The sequence below is a fragment of the Rhinopithecus roxellana genome, chromosome 9 (assembly GCF_007565055.1).
Source record: "Rhinopithecus roxellana isolate Shanxi Qingling chromosome 9, ASM756505v1, whole genome shotgun sequence".
NCBI classification, from domain to species: domain Eukaryota; kingdom Metazoa; phylum Chordata; class Mammalia; order Primates; family Cercopithecidae; genus Rhinopithecus; species Rhinopithecus roxellana.
The window spans coordinates 106085730-106104699 of record NC_044557.1 but is presented as its reverse complement, the minus strand read 5'-3'; the positions used below and the strand labels follow the sequence as shown (position 1 = coordinate 106104699).

Genomic DNA, 18970 nt, shown 5'->3' with positions numbered 1-18970 from the left:
CACCATGTTGGCCAGGATGGTCTTGATCTCTTGACCTCGTGATCTGCCCGCCTCAGCCTCCCAAACTGCTGGGATTATAGGCGTGAGCCACTGCTCCCGGCCTAGGCTGACTCTTTATATGGTTGCTGACTTAGAGCAATTGTTCTGTGAAGCTGCAAGGCTTTCTGTGTCCTAGCTAGAAGTCATTCAGTGTCACGTTTACGTTACCTTGTTACATAGTGTGAAGCATATCCAATAATTAGCAATCTTAAGGGAGGACTGCCACAGCGTGGAGAATAGGGAAGATCATCACTATGCCAACCACCAGTAACAGGAGTCTAAATACATCTTTCTGCTGTCCCCTGGGCTACTATTTAGGTCCACCATGTACTGGTTACCAATTTGTTCTAGTCCAGTGTGACAGAACACACTCACATGCAAGTTATGTGAAGCAGATTTATTACTTACAGATAGGCAGCAAGGAACAAAAGAAGTCTAGGATCTGTTGTGAGCCAGGCCCCAAGGCTCAGGAAAGCTTCCCAGGGCAGATGGAGTCTTGACTGCATGTGTGTCGTTTGCACCACAGCTAAGGGACCCCAAAAGGCAGCCTGACTTGGCTTCTGTATTTCAGGGGCCATGTGACTCATTGGGCAACGCTTTAAAGGACATCCTGCTTTTAGGGGCAAAGGAAAAAAACCCAAGCTATCCTGGGCAGTTTCTCCCTCTTTCAAGATAGTACATTTCCAGTGCATTCTACAGTTATTCTGAGTACTATGGGCATGAAGAATGGGGAGAGAGACACGGCTAAGGCTATCATAGGACCATCCAGCACATTTATCTAGGTTGGATTCATTGTGGAGGGTACTGCACAAAAAGGAATAACAGGAGATGTGGTTCATTCAGTGGCTTTTGGGGGTATCTTTAGAGACTGGTTCCCGTTCCCTATCTGTGATTTCCTATCAGGTAGAAGAAAATGTGATTCAGGGAATTCTACTTTACTATCTAATTCCCTCAATTAAAAAATCAGGTCAATGTTTAAAATGTAAAATAATTGAGTATGCTTATTTTCTGCTGCTTAATTATTATTATTATTTACTTTGAAATATATAAGATCAAGAGAGGTGAGTGATTGATTTTTATTTTTTTATTAAATCATTGCTATAACACATTTCCCAGGAACTGAGTACTAATTATTGGCAAAGGATATCGTTAATGTTGACCTTTTTTTTTTCTTATTGCTCAGGTTTTCCTTTTGACTTGTTATCACTTCCACATTTTTCTGGGGAGCAGATTGTACAAAGAGAGAAACAGTTAGCTAATGTTCAAGTTTTAGCTTTGAAAGAATGCCTAAGTAAGTAACAATTTATATATTTCATCCTACCCTAAAAATGTTGACTTGTTCGGACATAAGCTACCTTTATTTGCACACTTTTTCTTATATAGTTTATCTTTTAGTTACGCTACTTATTTATAGAACTATTTTTGATAGCGATCATGTAGAGTGGAAGAGATATTTTCACTAGATTCAGAATATTTCTGTTTGTTTGTACATCACTGTTAACAGTTATAAAAATACTTCATCAGGCAAATTTTGTATTTCAAAATTTGTTTTTAATTGTATGCTAGAAAAGGTATGTAAGTTTTATTTTTCTGTTTAGTGTAGAACTCTTGATAAAATCTCTTTTTATATAGTTTTGGTAGCAGAAGTTGGATGCTACAAATAGGAAAAAATGCAAGTCTTAGGGAAATTAATGTGTTACCTTGAGCATTGATTCTTAGAGTTTAATAATGATCATCAGTAATAAGTAAGAACATTTCATGTGCTGAGTGACATTGGCATTATAGATTTATTTAGAAAAGAGTCATAATTTCACATGTTTTCTCTTTTACAGTTAATTTGGCTATCAGTCTTATTTTTTAATACAAATTTTAAGCATTCATTTGTTGCCTAATTGAACTTATTTATTGTTATGTAATTTCTAAGAAATTGATTCAAATTGTGAGTCCTCCTTAGTTGTGTGTAAAAAAAAGATATTCGAATTATATATTACATGTATTATAAATAAGAACTATCATTCTTTTCTTTAAAAACATATTTTAAAAGTGTGAATTCAATAGCCTACCTATGCAATAGAAGATAATTTTAGAATGCTTGGTCTCAATTATTCATGTAAAGATTACAGACTTTTTCAATTGTAAAAATCCAGGGTAATTGTGTAGTCTTGAGCTCCTCTAACCATTGGTGTTTTTTTTTTTTCTTTTAAACCAAGAAAATTATGTTTGTTCAAGGAAAGCGTAATTAGAAAGGCAAATCATTTTTAATAAAGTGTAGTACATGCTATAACCAACAAATACATAGACACACACATACATATATACTGAAATACCAGTATTGTTATGGATATAAAATGTTTATTTCAGACTTCAGTATTATTCATTTTTTAACTTTGCTATATTCCTGCCAAAAACCCGTCAGGCCCTGATTTCCTTGCCATAAGCCTCCTGCAGCTTTTTATAACTCAGTTCCTTCAACATCTCCACTGTTTCATCTTCACCTCAGTTCCTCACCTTTCCAAAAAGAAAAACTATCAGAGGAGCAGGGACCTCTCTGAAGCTGGTGCATCTCTTATTTGTGAAAGGAGAAGATTTAACCCCAAGAGGGCCATCCCTCCTGGTTGTGTGGGAAGGGAAATATGACAGCTATAACTAGGTTGCTGCCTAGAGGTGTGAGTGAAAAGTTCAGCAGAGTTGGTGAGAGAGCAGGAGAGGGTACAGAAATGCAAACAAAAACAAAAACAAAACAAAAACATCGTAGGGATGCCACTAGACTGGGCAAAGAGTAGGGTGGGAACCTGAAACTGAAGAAGACCTTAGACCTAGTTGCTGCTAGAGACACTAGCTCTGGGTATGTCCATGAAATGGACATTTTGCAATCTGAAACGTTAAATCTTGATTCAGATTAATGATCCAGTTAATCTATTTATGATGAAAATACTTCCTGAACAAATCTCTTCTCTACCCAGAGAGTTAATACTGGATTAAAAACTTGGAGACAAAGATGCGTCTGTTTAGAATGCCTGTGTCTCAAAAGGCAGAGGCAAATGACTGCAAAAGAAAGTTTCCAATGTAAGCATGTCTTAAGCGTCTACTTCAGTGATTTTCAAATTTCCCTTAAGTGAAGTGTGAATAGAAAAGTACTTAAAGCAATGCAGTTAACTTATTTGTACATGATGAAAACTAAAGAATATAATGGGAACAGCTCTCTTTGGAAAAAAATTAGTGGTTCAGTATCCATACAGAGATTATAGTGTTTACAGAAAAACAAAACTTGTTCAAAAAGATTTCCTCAAATTATCAGCAAAACACAGGGTAGACTGTTACTTTTTTCCAGTATTTTTCTAATACTAAATTAGAAAGAATAGCTAGAAAAATTTGCACAAAAATGTACTCACTAATAACACTATGGAGGCACTTTGTTTTTTAAAATAACACAAAAATGAAATAAAATTTGTTAGGGCTTAATTTTTAAAATTAGTTTATTTTCATTAATTTTATTTTGAAAATTACATGTGATACTATTTAATTAGAATGATGATATTTAAAATTTATAAGCTTGTGATTTATATTTTACGAAATTTGTTGGTAATTTAGAACTTTCTGTATTTGGAAATATTAAAAATCTTGTTTCACTGATTTTTCAAGAAAAGGCTTGAGAATGCTGAACAATTTTTAAATAAAAGACTGTTCAGTATGATACAAGATAAGTATGAAAACAGCAGTATTATCATTTTGCTCCAGTGTTGCAGTCTCTACTCTGAGTTCCTTACATCTTTGTTAAATGTATAAAACCCAGTGCAAAGCTTATGCTCGACCTGCTGATTCCTTTGGATGTTCTGCTTCTACATTTTTCTTTAATAAATCCTTAGTAATTACTAGCTTTTTTAGGAAAACAGCATTCTTATGCTGACTCATTTTTAGACTTTAGTCCAATGTTTTTCTCTCAAATATTTATCTGCCACTTACATGCAAACTCACTTGTGTGGAGAAGATGTTTTGCCTAGGTAAATTATCCTACTCATAATTTGTAAACTTTGTCTATTTTCTCTCTCCATTTCTTAATCATTAAGGTCAATATGGATTCTTACTCTGTTTTTCAAATTGTAATATAATTGACAGGTTTAATAAATATAGGTCAGGTTCAGGTTCAGATTTGAGTGTGTGTGTGTGTGTGTGTGTGTGTGTGTGTGTGTGTGTGTATAAATTTTTTTTTCTTTTTGAGACAGAATTTTGCTCTGTCACCCAGGCTGGAGTGCAGTGGCACAATCTTAGCTCACTGCAACTTCTACCTCCCGAGTTCAAGTGATTCTTGTGCTTCAGCCTCTCAAGTAGCTGGCATTACAGGTGTGTACCACCATGCCTGGCTAATTTTTGTATTTTTAGTAGAGATGAGGTTTCTCCATGTTGGCCAGGCTGGTCTCGAACTCTTGACCTCAGGTGATCTATCTGCTTTGGCCTCTCAAAGTGCCGGGATTACAGGAGTGAGCCAACACGCCCAATCAGATTTGAGTATATTTTTAACATTAATAAAAACATAGGGGGTAATTTCTGAAGCAGATTACTTTGTACATCTTCCAGATAAAACCAAACCATCGGTAACTTTTTGTTTTGGAATGGCTCCCAGCAGATTGTGCAGAAAAAGACAATGAGGCTTATGATTTTCTCACTAAGAGGATGTAATAGAGACAGAATATATTATAGCTCTCATTTTACTGTTCCTAATGTTCTTCATTGTGGAAGTTATGTTAGTTACCTTGGGTCAGATCTGGAAGGACCCTACCAATGTCCACCTTGGTGATGCAGGATTTTACAGAGGCTTGTATCATGAAGCTGATGTTCTAAAGTAGAACCTTGACACTGGTTGTCTCCTTATTCTTCTCCCTTGCATTATGTATGTGCTGACCCCAGGTAGTGTAATGTAATAATGCTTTAATCCTCTGTGTCTAAACAGTACAGTGGTTTTTAGGCAGTAAGCTCTTAAAATTAATAAATACGTGTTGCGTTGAATTCTCTATGAACTTTTAGGTTACTATTTTATTGTGGAAGAAAATGTTACTAGACTAGAAGTGTTTTAAAATAGACTATTTTTATCAAAGTAATACGTGGATATAGTTTGAAAAATCAAATGATACTGAAAAAGCTTCAAGAGGCAAACAGCAATGTGTTACCCATGCCTCCCCATCTTTCAGTCCCTGTCTTTATAGACAGCTATCCTCAGCTCTTCCAGGTGGACCCCTATACAAATAATGTACGTATGCTGCTATTTCTTAGATTTATCAGTTTCAGGCATTATCTTAACATCTAACTGTGGAAGATAAAAACTTCACTTTCCCACGTAATCTTCACATTCTCTTTCTGCTTCTTACAGTGAAGTCATGAATTGTGGTTAAATCAGTGGTTGGCTTTAACATTATTACAATTTTATAAATAAGTTTACTGCAGAGCCATGTAATAAATGATGATCATCAAATCTCTTTTATATAATTCTTTGTTTTTTTTATGGTTGATAATCACCTTATTTTTAATTTGCCTACTCTTCTGTATAGACAAAACATTATTATGTTTTTCCAGAGGCTCCAACATTTCTGCTGCACTCCTATTATTAACATTCATTGTGTGTTCAAATACATCAGTTCTTTTTTATTTCTCTATTGTTTTCTTTCCTGGAGTGTTTCATATTTTGCTCGATTGTGGACTGATTGCATGTTAGACTTGCTAGTATCTTGAAGATTTCCCTTTCCTCTTTTCTTCTTTTGGAATGTTCTTTTTCCTAGACCCCTTATTCTCCTTTTTCTTGGATTATGCCTTTGTTCGGTTGGTGCACTTCTTCCAGTCACTTTTTGAGCAAAAGTTCATAGAGCATAAATTTTTTTAGTTCTTGCGTGTCTGAAAATTTATTTATTTCATGAATAAAATTCTAGGTTAAAAATCATTTTCCCTCAGAATTTCAATGATACTGCTTCATTGTCTTCTGCTTTGCTGTGTTTCTGTTGAGAAGTCAAATATAATTCCTATCTTTGTAGTAATCTAATTTTGGTTTGTTTGGTTTTTACCCACTTTCTGGTAACTTTGTCTCCAGAAGCATTGTCTCTAGAAGGTTTACTTTGAGTCATATTGTGTTTATCTTTCCCCTCTTCCCCACCAGCCCCATTTATTGAGCTTTGTAGTTGATTGGCAATTTAAATGGGAGAGTCATATCTTGAAATCTGAATTTTTTTTATCTTTCAATAATTTTGTTCCTCCCATTCTCTCTCTCTCTCTCTCTCTCTCTCTCTGGAGCTCTTACTAGATATTGACTTTTCTGGACAGAATGCCTGATTTTCATTCCTAGTTTCATATTACTATGTTTTTGTTCTAGTTTTGGGGGAATATCTTCCATTTTATTTTGCAGCTCTTCTATGGAATTTTTGAAATTTGATCTCTTGTGTGCTTAATTTTAGAGTCATTTCTTGTTCATTGATTTTTTTTTTCTTTATCAAAACATCCTGTACTTATTTCGTGGGTGCAGTATCTTCTCATATGTCTATGAGAAAATTATAGCAAACTTTGTTTAGTTTTTTACAATGCTTTTGTTTCTGCTGGACTCCCTTTTTTCTGTTTGTTTGCCTTAGTCTCTCTTTTGGATGTTTTTTAGTTTAGGATTCCAATGAATAATACCCACTTCTCATCCCAACATTTGAACCAACTGAAAAATAAATGTAAGAAATATACAGATGGAGAGAAATTATAGATGAAAGCTGTATTAAAGGATATGGCTTTTTAGATCTATGGCCAAGTTGGCCTCCTCATACATACACCCAGCATTGAACTTTGCCACTGAATGACTGTCAGAGCTAGGCAACTGCAGACCAACCCTGCAGCAGAAGTCTGCAGAGAAAATAAATCCTGAAGACTTGCTCACTCAGATGAAAGTCAGAAGAATCTATCAGAGCATGCTTTGTTCATGACTAGCTCAGTGAGTGATGGGAAGGAAGAGGGGAGCTGAAAGTGTTAACTGAATCAAATCTTTGCACAGGGAAACAAAGAGCTGCCTCTCCCCCTCAACACCTTTCCTTAAATGTCTGGATATTCTTTTCTTTCCATCCTATTTTGAAATGGAAGTTTTGTATGCTTACTTCTAATGTAATATCTGTCAAGCTTCACTATAGTTTGGTGAAGTGACAATTCAACATTTGGTTCATGAGCTTCTACCCCTAACTTCACCCCAGTGTTGCTATCTAGAGTTCTTTTCTCTGACAGCATTCAGTTTAACCAAAGGAGAATCCTCTGATATTTCCAGTGGGGCATTTGTGGATGTTAACTTTGTGGTATCAGGGCATGGAGTCCAACCTTTCAATGAATAGACTTTTCCTTAATCCCTTAGTTTTAACCCCAGCCTCAATACTAGCTTTTCATATACCTGATGTTCCATACAAAAAAAAAAAAAAATGCAAGCAGTGGTGCCTAACTCTGAGAAATAGGGGGTTGGGTAGGGGAAGGACCTGGAGTTCTAACTTCTTGTGCTACATCCAGTCCTGTTTCATTCCAGCATCTCACCACCAGGTACTTTGTACTCCTTGGTAGTGCCTCTCTACAGGCATCCAAGGCGACTCTTCCTCTACTTTGCAGACTCACTTACCACTCAGCTGTCATTTATGTCTTCCAAAATTTGTTGAAAAATGTCATTATTTGTCATTCCTTCTTTTGTTCTCCTTTTTTATTTCTTTGCTGTGATTTTAGGTTCTGAGAAGAAGAAACGGAAGTGGCCAAGCTACCGTATTTAACTGAAAGTCTAACGAGTTTTGGTTCTGCATAAACATGAACATAAGACCATTTTAATGCTCTGCAATATATTTCTGAAGGCTTTTGTAAACCTACCCTTATCTGTTATCAACTTATAGTATCAATGAATTACTTCTGTTTATCTCACATAACTGGAAATTCTCCCATTACTACAAATGGGATTAAAGTGAAAGAAGGCCTACAATCTTGAAAACAGGAATGTTGATTTACTAGAGAAATTCACTTGTTTTACTTCTGAAAATATTTTCCTCAAAAGAGTAGTAGATGAGCTCCAAAGCAGAAAAAAAATAAGTCAATTGTATTGATTTGTCTTATAGAAAGGAGAAAGTTGGCAAAACAGCCTGAAACAGTTTCTGTTGCTGAACTCAAAAGCCTGTTAGTACTCACAAGGAAACACTTTTTAGATTATTTTGATGCTGTGATTCCTAAAATGATTCCAAGAAAGATGGACAAAATTAAAACCTTCAATATACTAAATGGTAAGTTTTTTATTACTTTAAATTTTAGTTCTTTGTGTATGTGTGTGTGTGTGTGGCAACTATGACATTTATTATTAAAACTTATAAAATGTATTGGTGAAATCAAAATATATTTCACAGATTTAAATAATAATAGATACTTATATAGATGCAAGTATGTATGTATATGTGATGAACTGTATTACTCATTATTTAAACGTTGTAAATTTTCTAGTAACTTTTTTCATTAACTGTGTTCAGTGTAATTGCTTTTGGGCAAAGGAAGAAGCACTTTAAGATGATGCCTCTCTTTAGTCTTACTAAGCTACTGAAATGTGTGAATTTCTATTAAGCTACATTTCCACAAAGTGTGGAAAGCAAAATCTAGTAAATCATAGTAATCATAGTAAATTTAATAGAGCTAAAAGTCCATATGATAAGATGACGCATATTTAACATTCGGTAGGGGAGGAACAGTCAGACTTCACTTAGACGGCTGGAAATCATTTCATTATTTAGTTGTATTTCTTTCTGCTTTCCTGAGTTCCAGTGTTGTGATAAATTTGAATAACCCTGTTTAAGTACACAGGCTGTGGAGCTAAACTGTCAGGGTTCAAATCTCACTTTTGTTACTTGCTAACCAAATGTCTTTAGGCAAGTTATTCATCTCTATGCCTGTTTCGTCATGTTTAAAATGGGAATAATAATATAACCCACTTATTAGGATTATTGTGAGGATTAGTAGGGTTATTGTGAGGATTGAATGAGTTGATACCTGTAAAACACTTAACACAAACACCAAAAAAGATGTTACTTGTTTTATCATTATCATCACCATTGCATATCAGTACCCAAGTTAAATAGCGTACAGAGTAATCTGAAAGGTGCTGGAGACATTATTAGATTACTTGTAAATGGGGGATGTGTTCAATAAGTGAGAGACCATAGCTCCATGTATAACATGGACTCTGGAGCAAGACTAGCAGCTTACTTGCTATGTGACCTTGGGCATGTTTTCTGATCTTTTTGCCTCTGCTTCTTTATCTTTAAATTAGGGATGACATAGGTTGTTATGAAGATTAAATTAATTATTCTTAAATTGCTTAGGCAGTTGCCTAGTATAAAGTAAGTGCTGGTTAAATAAATATGAATTTTGAGGAGAGAACTGCAAGTAGGGTAGAATAGTCATGAAGGCTGGTTAGGAGCCAAGGAACTTGATGTAGGTCTTGAATGATGCATAAGATCTAGATAGAGAGAAGATAAGATGTGCCAGGTAGAAGCACCATATTCAGGGTCATGGAGGTAAGAAAAGACAAACCGAGATCAAGAGAGAGATTGGCTTACCAGAGGATATGGATGGGAGATAAGGGTTGAAAGATAGGAAGGGCTCAAATAATTGCTAGGACTTTTATATAAGTTTAAGGATATATATCTTAAAGTTACCTGTACAAAGGACGCTTGACACTGAGCTGCAGGAGAGCTCATCTTAAAATCAAAAAGGTTTGAGCAAAGGATCAACACAATCTACAGTCAGATTATGTCACTCCTTTGCCCAGACCTTCTTGATTGCTTCTAATTGCACATAGAATGCATCAACCTTCATATAGTTTGTAAAAACCTTAAATGATATCTGGCTTCATACTTATTCTAGTACCAGTACATTTCTGTTTCCTTTTTATCACAGGAAGTCCTTTCTTTCCTTGGACACGTTACATTTCTTTCTGCCTCAGGAACATTATATATGCAGTATCCTCTGCCTGGAATTCTTTTCTTCCAGCCTTTACCTGATTAACTGACGATCATTCTTCAGATCTTGATTTAAATGTCACTTTCTCAAAGAGACTTTCCCACACCTTCCCCAGTTTCCATTGTTTTCTGTTATACTCTCTTCCTGTAATGTTTTTTAAAATTATTGGATCACATTTTAAGATTGTATGTATTGAACAAATGAAAGAAACTTGGAAGATTTTTAGAACCTGAACTGAAATTTGACAGGTTATACATTTGAACATGACTCCTAAGAATGAAGTTGCGATTTTTAACATCTTTTGTCACTTTGATTTGAATAAATACGTCTACCTGTAAATTACATAATGAAAGAAACACTACGGCCAATTAGATATCATATTCTGACTCATTTGCAAGCATCCATATTAATTGTTAGTAATTAATAAAGTTATTTAATCTGTTCATTTTTTGGTAAAAACTCTAGCATGTGTAACAAGTGACAAGTCAGTATGTAGAAAATGCCTAACATAACCATTTATTTACACATTGTCACAAAGTTGCTAAAGACTTTGACAAAGTCAAATGTGGTAGCTGAACTCATAATACAATAACTACAATAACTATCTCCTTTGCATGGGACCACTGGGCACATCAACACACTGCATAAATAAGTTTTCCAGGTAATTCTATCAGATCATTATTTTATTACTTCAAACACTTAAAAGGAATCTTCTGGCATTTATTTATAATTCTTGCTTCATTAATTTGTAATATAACATTTTCTTTGTGGTTTATTCATATTTAAGTGTATAAGGTTATAATGGCCTGAATTCATTAACCACATAATGTCATCTCTTTTTGTTTGCTGTAATTTTTGATTTTATAGGTCAGTTTTCCCTGTTTCCCTATTGTGTTGGTTCTATTGTCTATTTCTGTGTTTCTCCTGTAAAGTGATTTTTTTTTAAAGCAGTGTTCTTGGTTTCTCAGAGAGCCTTTGTGCTTTTTGGCTGTCAGCATAGCCCAGTGTCTTGACTGCCACATAAATGAAATATTGCGTTTTATTTTATTGTAAGAATTGTATTAAATGATTCCACAAAAGACATGACACATATGAATGTTTTCCCACCTATTTCTTAATATTTAGCCTATGTAATTTATTTTTTAGGCTGTATATTATATTGAAATATTTAGGAACAATTTAATGTTTACTGTTATTTAAGATTGCTTATATTCTTTTATGAACTCATAGCATGAAGCTGTGCAGAAATGTAAGTGATATTTTTCTTTATACTTTTAGTAGAAAGCCACATTGATATTCAGCAGCATATTATTTTATTATGAAGCTCATTACTCTTTAAAATAGTATTTCACCACCTTTACTAAAAAATGTGAAGTATTGTATTTGGATGGTGTTTAGATAGGGCAATTCAATACAGGTTTTGAAAATATTTTAAACTATTCAAGGTTAAATAGTTTAATAAGTAAAAGAAAGTAAGATAGCAGTTTGCATTCATTTTCATTTGTGTTTCTTGTTTAAAAATTGCTTTACCAGGCCGGGCATGATGGCTCACGCCTATAGTCCCAGCACTTTGGGAGGCCAAGGTGGATGAATCACTTGAAGCCAGATGTTCGAGACCAACCTGGCCAACGTGGTGAAACTTTTTCTCTACTGAAAATACAAAACTAAGCTGGGCATAGTGGCATGTACCTGTAATCCCAGCTACTCAGGAGCCTGAGGCAGGAGAATTACTTGAACGCAGGAGGCAGAGGTTGCAGTGAGCTGAGATCATGCCACTGCACTCCAGCCTGGGCGACAGAGTGAGACTCCGTCTCTGGGGGAAAAAAAATTCCTCTACCAAATCATTATTTTCTCAAATGAGTATTTTTTTTTTTTCTTTTTTTTTTGACACGGAGTCTTGCTCTGTCACCCGGGCTGGAGTGCAGTGGCCGGATCTCAGCTCACTGCAAGCTCCGCCTCCCGGGTTCACGCCATTCTCCTGCCTCTGCCTCCCGAGTAGCTGGGACTACAGGCGCCCGCCACCACACCCGGCTAGTTTTTTGTATTTTTTAGTAGAGATGGGGTTTCACCGTGTTAGCCAGGATGGTCTGGATCTCCTGACCTCGTGATCCGCCTGTCTCGGCCTCCCAAAGTGCTGGGATTACAGGCTTGAGCCACCGCGCCCGGCCTCAAATGAGTATTTTTGTTAATGTTGATAGTTAGCCAAATAGCTAATGTTCAGTAATTCTCAGTGAGTTTATTAGAACAGTGTTCAAAAACAATTCTAAAACCAAATAGTTTTGCAATACAAAAAGTAGCACAGTTAGTAATTTTGCCAGTGTTAAAACAGTTAGAATATATTAATACTATTAATAATAATTTCTAATAAGAACGGAAACTGTCCCTTTAGGTTTTCAATGAAAATCTCAATATTATCAGCAATCTCAATATTAGTTCACTGCAGCATATTATCTAGAAAGATAAGCACACTCTTACATATAATATTTGATTATTAGAAAATAACATTGAATGTTAGTGATTTGAAGGTGTGTATGTTTAAGCATCTTGGTTTCTCAGGACATCAGAACATCATAACTTATCTATTATTATTGTAGTTTTGAGAATAAGGTAATCTCTTTTTAAACAATGAATGTTTTGGTCTACTTGTGCTAATTCCTATTTATAATATGAAAATCACACAGAATATCCAATATATTCTCTATAGAGTTATCTTCTTTCCATTTAGAACTATTTTCACCCAAAATAGCAAAGTTATGCTTTTATTCCATAGGAGTCCTAAATAGTGCTAAGACAATTTTGTGAATTTTAACTTATTACTTTTATTATGAGGTGATATTTTATTTTTATTTGCAACAAACATTTCTATGGCCTTTTGCACAGTTTAGGCCATCAGAGAGGTCTTTAATAAATGCCTAAGATAAGTATACCTTTATAGACACACTTACACATACGTATGTATGTGTCTATAAATACACATTTTTATTAGCAAAATTCAGTGTGTTAATACTTTTCAGACTTTTGTGTATTTCTTTCACTTTAGATTTTAGTCCAGTGGAACCTAATTCCTCAAGTCTAATGGAAACCAATCCTCTGGAATGGCCAGAAAGGCATGTTCTTCAAAATTTGGAAACTTTTGAAAAAACGAAACAAAAAATGAGGTAATATTTGAATCTGTAGTAAAGCACGTGATAGCTCAGTAATTTGAATGAACTCTTTTTTAAAGTAGTTAAATTATGTTTATGAGATATGAGCAGTTTATAGTTTTATTATAAAAGAAATACATACTGTGAATAGATAATCACTAGAGTAGTATATCAATTAAAAAGGAAGTACTCATCTTGCTCTGCCCTGCACTTGTACTTTCTAGGTCTGTGTCATCACAGTGTACATTTTGGTGTATAGGCTTTCAGACTGTCTCCAATAAACATACACAGTATATGAAGATATAAAAAAATCTTACTACAAGAACATGTAAAATGAAGTAGAACTACTCGCCTCATTTGAACCACTTTGATCTCTTCCTATTTTACATTCATATATGTTTGTACAGTGCCTATTAATGAACTATAGGAGGCAGGATTTTTTGTTTTGTTTTGTTTTGTTTTTGTTATTTTGGTTCAGTACATAGTAGGCCCTTAGTACATAATTGTTAAATGATGGAATAAAAGAGGAGAAGCTAAGCTCTCTTACATTACTTTTCTCCCAAATATTACAAATCACATTTTTATTTTTAGCTTCTCCATGGATAGTATTTTATTACTTGCTATAACTTTGTTTCATACACACGAAACAGACATTTATTGAGTACAAACCGTGTGTCAGGCGCTGGGAATATGAGGAAGAACAAGCTGTTTCTCTGCCCCTCTCATCTAGAGCTTACCTTTTAATGACAGCAGCAATCAAGTAACTAGACAAGTAAATATAATAATTGTAAATTATTCTGTGTGTAATGAGTGAAATTAAAAGACTGGGGGAGAATAATGTTATTTGTTGTGGGCAGGGAAGTGGTAGTACTCGCTTAGATGAGGTGGATGGTCAGGGAGACCTCTTAGAAGTTACATTTGAACTGAGACCTAATGGATAAATGGGTGAAGTACATTCAGTCACACAGGACCAAATAGGTCCTCATACACAGTTCGGATTTCATTGTAAGTGCATTGGTGGAAGGATTTCATATGAAAGAGTGATGGGATATGATTTTGCAAAAATTTCGCTTTCTTGCGGCAAATAAATTTCAGGAGGGAGAGATTAGAGCAGAGAGACAGATGGCTCTTTTTGTAGGCTAAGTGAGAGATGACCGATTTCAAACTAGAGCAGTAGTAGTGGGAACAAATTTGGGAGATACGTTGGTGGTAAGCTGGTGAAAAGCTTCCTGTGATGCATTAGATGTGGAATAGAGGGAAAGGAAACATTGAAGATGATTTAGATCTCTGGCTTCAATCGAGTGAGTGGTGTTCTTCTGGGGTAAATGGGTGGAAACTTAGGGTGAGGACAGCTTTGGGGAGAAAAATATCAAGAATTCTTCTTTAGGGATGATACGTTTGATCTATGAATTATCCAAGTGGAAATAACAAGTGGACTGTGGGGATATCTGGAACTCACTCAATTTGAGTTATCATCAGTAGAGTTTTCCAAATACATGATGGTTGATAAGTCACATGATGAGACCATGAGGAGAAAAGAAATGGAGGCTAAGACCACTCCTTAAGAATCCCTGGTGTTTATAGGTTAGGCAGAAGAAGACAAGAAAGAAGAGTGAGAAAAGTACAGGTTCCCCACAACAGAACCTCAATTTCTTGCCTACCAATTTTAGATGACATCTTATAACTTCCCACTGGGAAAGATGAGTAATTAACACCCCTATTTTTCTTCCCTTTTTATCTTCTATCTCTAAACCTTATGCTATTTGCAATATACAATTCTTAATTTTGTTTTTCTTCTCTCCGAGTTCCTATTCTAACTTGGCTGACTCTACCTGCGTATTTGTTATCCTGGTATTTCTTTTGATTACGTTTTAGATTAGTTCTGTATTTTCTTGGATTTCATATATTAAAGAGAAGTCTGATACCAGATCGATTTTTGTTCCTCAATAGGTATTTTATTTTGTCTCTAAAACTTTTACAATTTTCTATTTTCTTTAATTTTCTGAAATTACAAGAGGCCATGGTATGAGATGTTTTAGATTCAAGTCTTTTGTCTTTTTGTGGCTCTAATAAATATCTTATTTCTTCAATACTATTCTTCCCTTCATTTTATTTTTTTCTTTTCTCTCTGAAATACCTGTTTTAATTAATATTAAACATTCTGGAATGATGTTTCTTAATTTCATTTTTTTCTTAATACTCTATCTCTAACTTTTCTGCTCTATGTTCTGGGAATTTCCTTTACCTTTGTTTTCATCTTTTCTGTTAAAATTTTTGATAGTCATATTTTAAATTTCTAATAATTTTCTCTTGTTATTCTGTATTTTTTCTAGCAACCTATTCCTTTATTAATAAGACTTGAGATGATACTATAAGGATATTAATTAGAATTTTCTTTAAACTTGTTTTATCTGTTTCTTGAATTATCTCATTTTCATTTGCAACTGTTTTATTTATTCTTCTGGTGTTTTTCTCTTATGTGTAATTTTTCTCCAGTGTCTGGTGGTCCTTGATTGTCTGTTCATAACTAGGAATTTAGGACCATGTTGCTTTCTATAGGTAGTTGGCATGTATTTTCTTTCCATAGGTTTAGTCCTGTTCCCCACGTCTCTCACTTATGTTAATGTTAGGAGAAGGGAGAGCCAGGGTAGAGCATGTTTGTCAGGCTTCACTTTAGGGCATACTTTAGGGTATCAGCAGGCAGAAAGCATTGGTGCTTCACCCAGCACTAAATTATTCTGGGCCATCACTGCTGACACTGAGATAGGCACATGGTTCTGTATCTTTACAAATTAGAATCATTCTATAGCTCCTACCCTGCTGGAGTATGATGTCCAGAGAAAATTTGAGTGTTTTGTTGACTGTTTTTATTAGATTAATATTTTCACTTTAAAAACAAAGGAATAGGAAGAGGAAAGAGGCACTGTCAGTATTTATTGACCCTTAATGTATAGAAATATGTTTAAAACTGTAATGTCAATATTTTAATCATATCATTATCAGTAATTATGCTTAATTTGAGTAATAAAATTATCAGGAAATAGTTGAATTAATATAAAGTTAGGAAATTAATTTTCTGTATAGACATTAAAATATTTCCTTTATGCTATGGTAACAGAGCTATGGTGATCTGTGATTCAGTGCATAGTGAAACCTCTAACTGGAAACATCTAACTAAAACTACAGTTTTTCACTTTCCAGTATTTAAAACTTTCTGTGAGTTTTTGTTTTGTCATTTATAGAGTGATAGAGTAGAAATAGTAACTAATTTCGAGTCAGTCTAGTTCTGTCATTTTAAATAGCTGTATCACCCTGAGTCTGTAATATAACCTTTTGTATGTTAGCATCTTTACTTGACAAGTAGGAATAATTATTGCTTTTTTTTTTTTTTTTTGAGACGGAGTCTCGCTCTGTCGCCCAGGCTGGAGTGCAGTGGCCGGATCTCAGCTCACTGCAAGCTCCGCCTCCCGGGTTTACGCCATTCTCCTGCCTCAGCCTCCCAAGTGGCTGGGACTACAGGCGCCTGCCACCTCGCCCGGCTAGTTTTTTGTATTTTTTAGTAGAGACAGGGTTTCACTGTGTTAGCCAGGATGGTCTCGATCTCCTGACCTCGTGATCCGCCTGTCTCGGCCTCCCAAAGTGCTGGGATTACAGGCTTGAGCCACCGCGCCCGGCCAATGATTGCTTTTTAAGCTTGGTGTGGTGATTTTCACTTTACAAAGTACTTAGTTTTAGTTATTATTTCATTTTGAGACAAGACCTATTCCATCTTTTTCAAGGAAACTTGTGAGGATTAAGAATATATTATATGTAAAGTAGTTTGAAAAAATATAAAGTCCTGCATGTATTTCAGGTATATAATAATGATTCAGTGCTTATTCATAATGTCATAATCATGGCTACAAGAGACTTTGGGGAGATTTCTGATTATTGTCTCATTTCGTGGTTGTGCTTCAAGTAATCTTTCCAGTTCGTGGAAAATTGGAACATTCAGTTGCTTCCCTCAAAAATTTATGTTATTGTGGGATTTCAGAACATACAAGAGAATTTAGATTTAAGTTTTATAGAATTGGTAACTTCACACCACTGAATAATAGGTCATCATTAATAGATAGTGTAATTATGTTTAAGTAGTGAAAATACTACTTGTTGACATGACAATTGCAAGTTTTATTGTGACCTAAAGAGTTTTAAAAATATAGTTAGAAACTAAGTGATTTGCAAATATTTTACTTTATTATCTTTCCTAAATGTTTAATTCTCCAGTGTTCCTGTTGTATTTTTCTGGTTCCTATGGTGAATTTGAATTTACTTTTTTTTTTCTAACTCTGGCTTCTCTCTGGATTGAATCCACTTTTAATAAATCTGCATAACATTATTTTCCCAGAAGTGGTTCATTACCTCATTCATCTGAACAGTTGCTGGGCCACAAAGAGGGTCCTCGGGACTCAATCACATTATTGGATGCTAAAGAACTACTGAAGTACTTTACCTCAGATGGATTACCCGTTGGAGATCTTCAACCTTTACCCATTCAAAAGGGGTAGGTTATAAACTTATAATTTACAGTTAACTTTTTAAAAATTACTTTTAAATAAAATTGTGTCTCATTTCCTTAGTTAATTGATGTCCTATGCTACTCAGGGAAAATTTATAAGTTTGATCCCAATATTTGTCTGTTGGACTTAATCTTCACTTTTTACCTTAGCAAAATATCCTACTATTTTGTGGTATTGAATTTATATTCTCTTTTATTTCTCTTATGAGAAACAGGAATAAGAAAAGCAAACTCACTATATTCTCTGTAGAAGTCAGTAGCTTCTATTTGGTATGCAAAGGTAATACTTTCTAATAAAAAATTGGAATTTTGACTTATAAAATTTTGTTTTTAGTTCTCTTTTCTGTGTTACTGTAGTGTTGATATTGCCAGTACTCAGCATGAGCATTGTCAGAAATGCCTAATAGTAACAAAAAGCATGACCTTTCACCTGAAGAACAGGAAAGTATAATAAAAACGCTTTTGAAACTATCACATTACCAAGTAAGAATTCAGTGTCTACATGAATAATTTACAACTAATTTGACTTCCAAGACAGTTTTCACTAAGTTACTAGTTAATAAATGCTGCATGTTGCTGACATTGACAAAATTGCCCATAAAATTGTGACATCAAATACCTGTGAGAATTGAATAATTTACTCATTACTCTAATGTCTTTTTAATTGTTAATTCATTATTTTGAAAACCTTCCAAAAGCCCTTAAAAATTGTAGATCACTTTGATCACTTTTACAAGCTTAATTTGAATTATACTGTGATAAATATTGCCTTTAAAGGTGAATTTTGGAAAGGCGTTATTCGAAGGCAATTACATCTCAGAAATATTGCTGGAACATTATTGCTTTATGTGCATATTCACTAGAGAGAGAGATAAAGAGCAACTTTGAAAATTTGAGAGTCTTAATGACTTAATGATTTTAATGACATAAAAATTATGTAATTTTGGAGTAATTTTTTTTCTCATAACTTTGAAAGATGGATAACCTTTTGTTGTGGGAATCAAGAAAGTAAAGAAATATACATGTTTTTATCTGTTTAGTTAATTGGATTATTGTCCTTTGAAATCATTAAGCACAAACTGGCAGAGTCAGTCAGTTTGCCTAAACTGAATTATTTATGTAAGTTGTACTCTTTCTGGCAGAATATCTTTCTAGATGCATTGTAGAGGAGACAAAGTTAGTTCTTTCTGGAAACTAATTGTAGGTGACTTATTTAGGAAAATTTGATGTGATTCTTAAGGGTTAG

General features: G+C 34.5%; 1 protein-coding gene across 1 annotated transcript in view; it reads left to right on the top strand.

Moving 5' to 3' along the window:
• The window catches only part of MTBP (MDM2 binding protein), an 80648-nt gene that overhangs the window by 46012 nt on the left and 15666 nt on the right, over window positions 1–18970 (top strand). The window contains exons 13-16 of the mRNA XM_010381471.1: window positions 1223–1330; window positions 8136–8297; window positions 13064–13181; window positions 17554–17709. Of these exons, the coding sequence (XP_010379773.1) occupies window positions 1223–1330; window positions 8136–8297; window positions 13064–13181; window positions 17554–17709 (544 nt within the window). The remainder of the gene's footprint in view (window positions 1–1222; window positions 1331–8135; window positions 8298–13063; window positions 13182–17553; window positions 17710–18970) is intronic.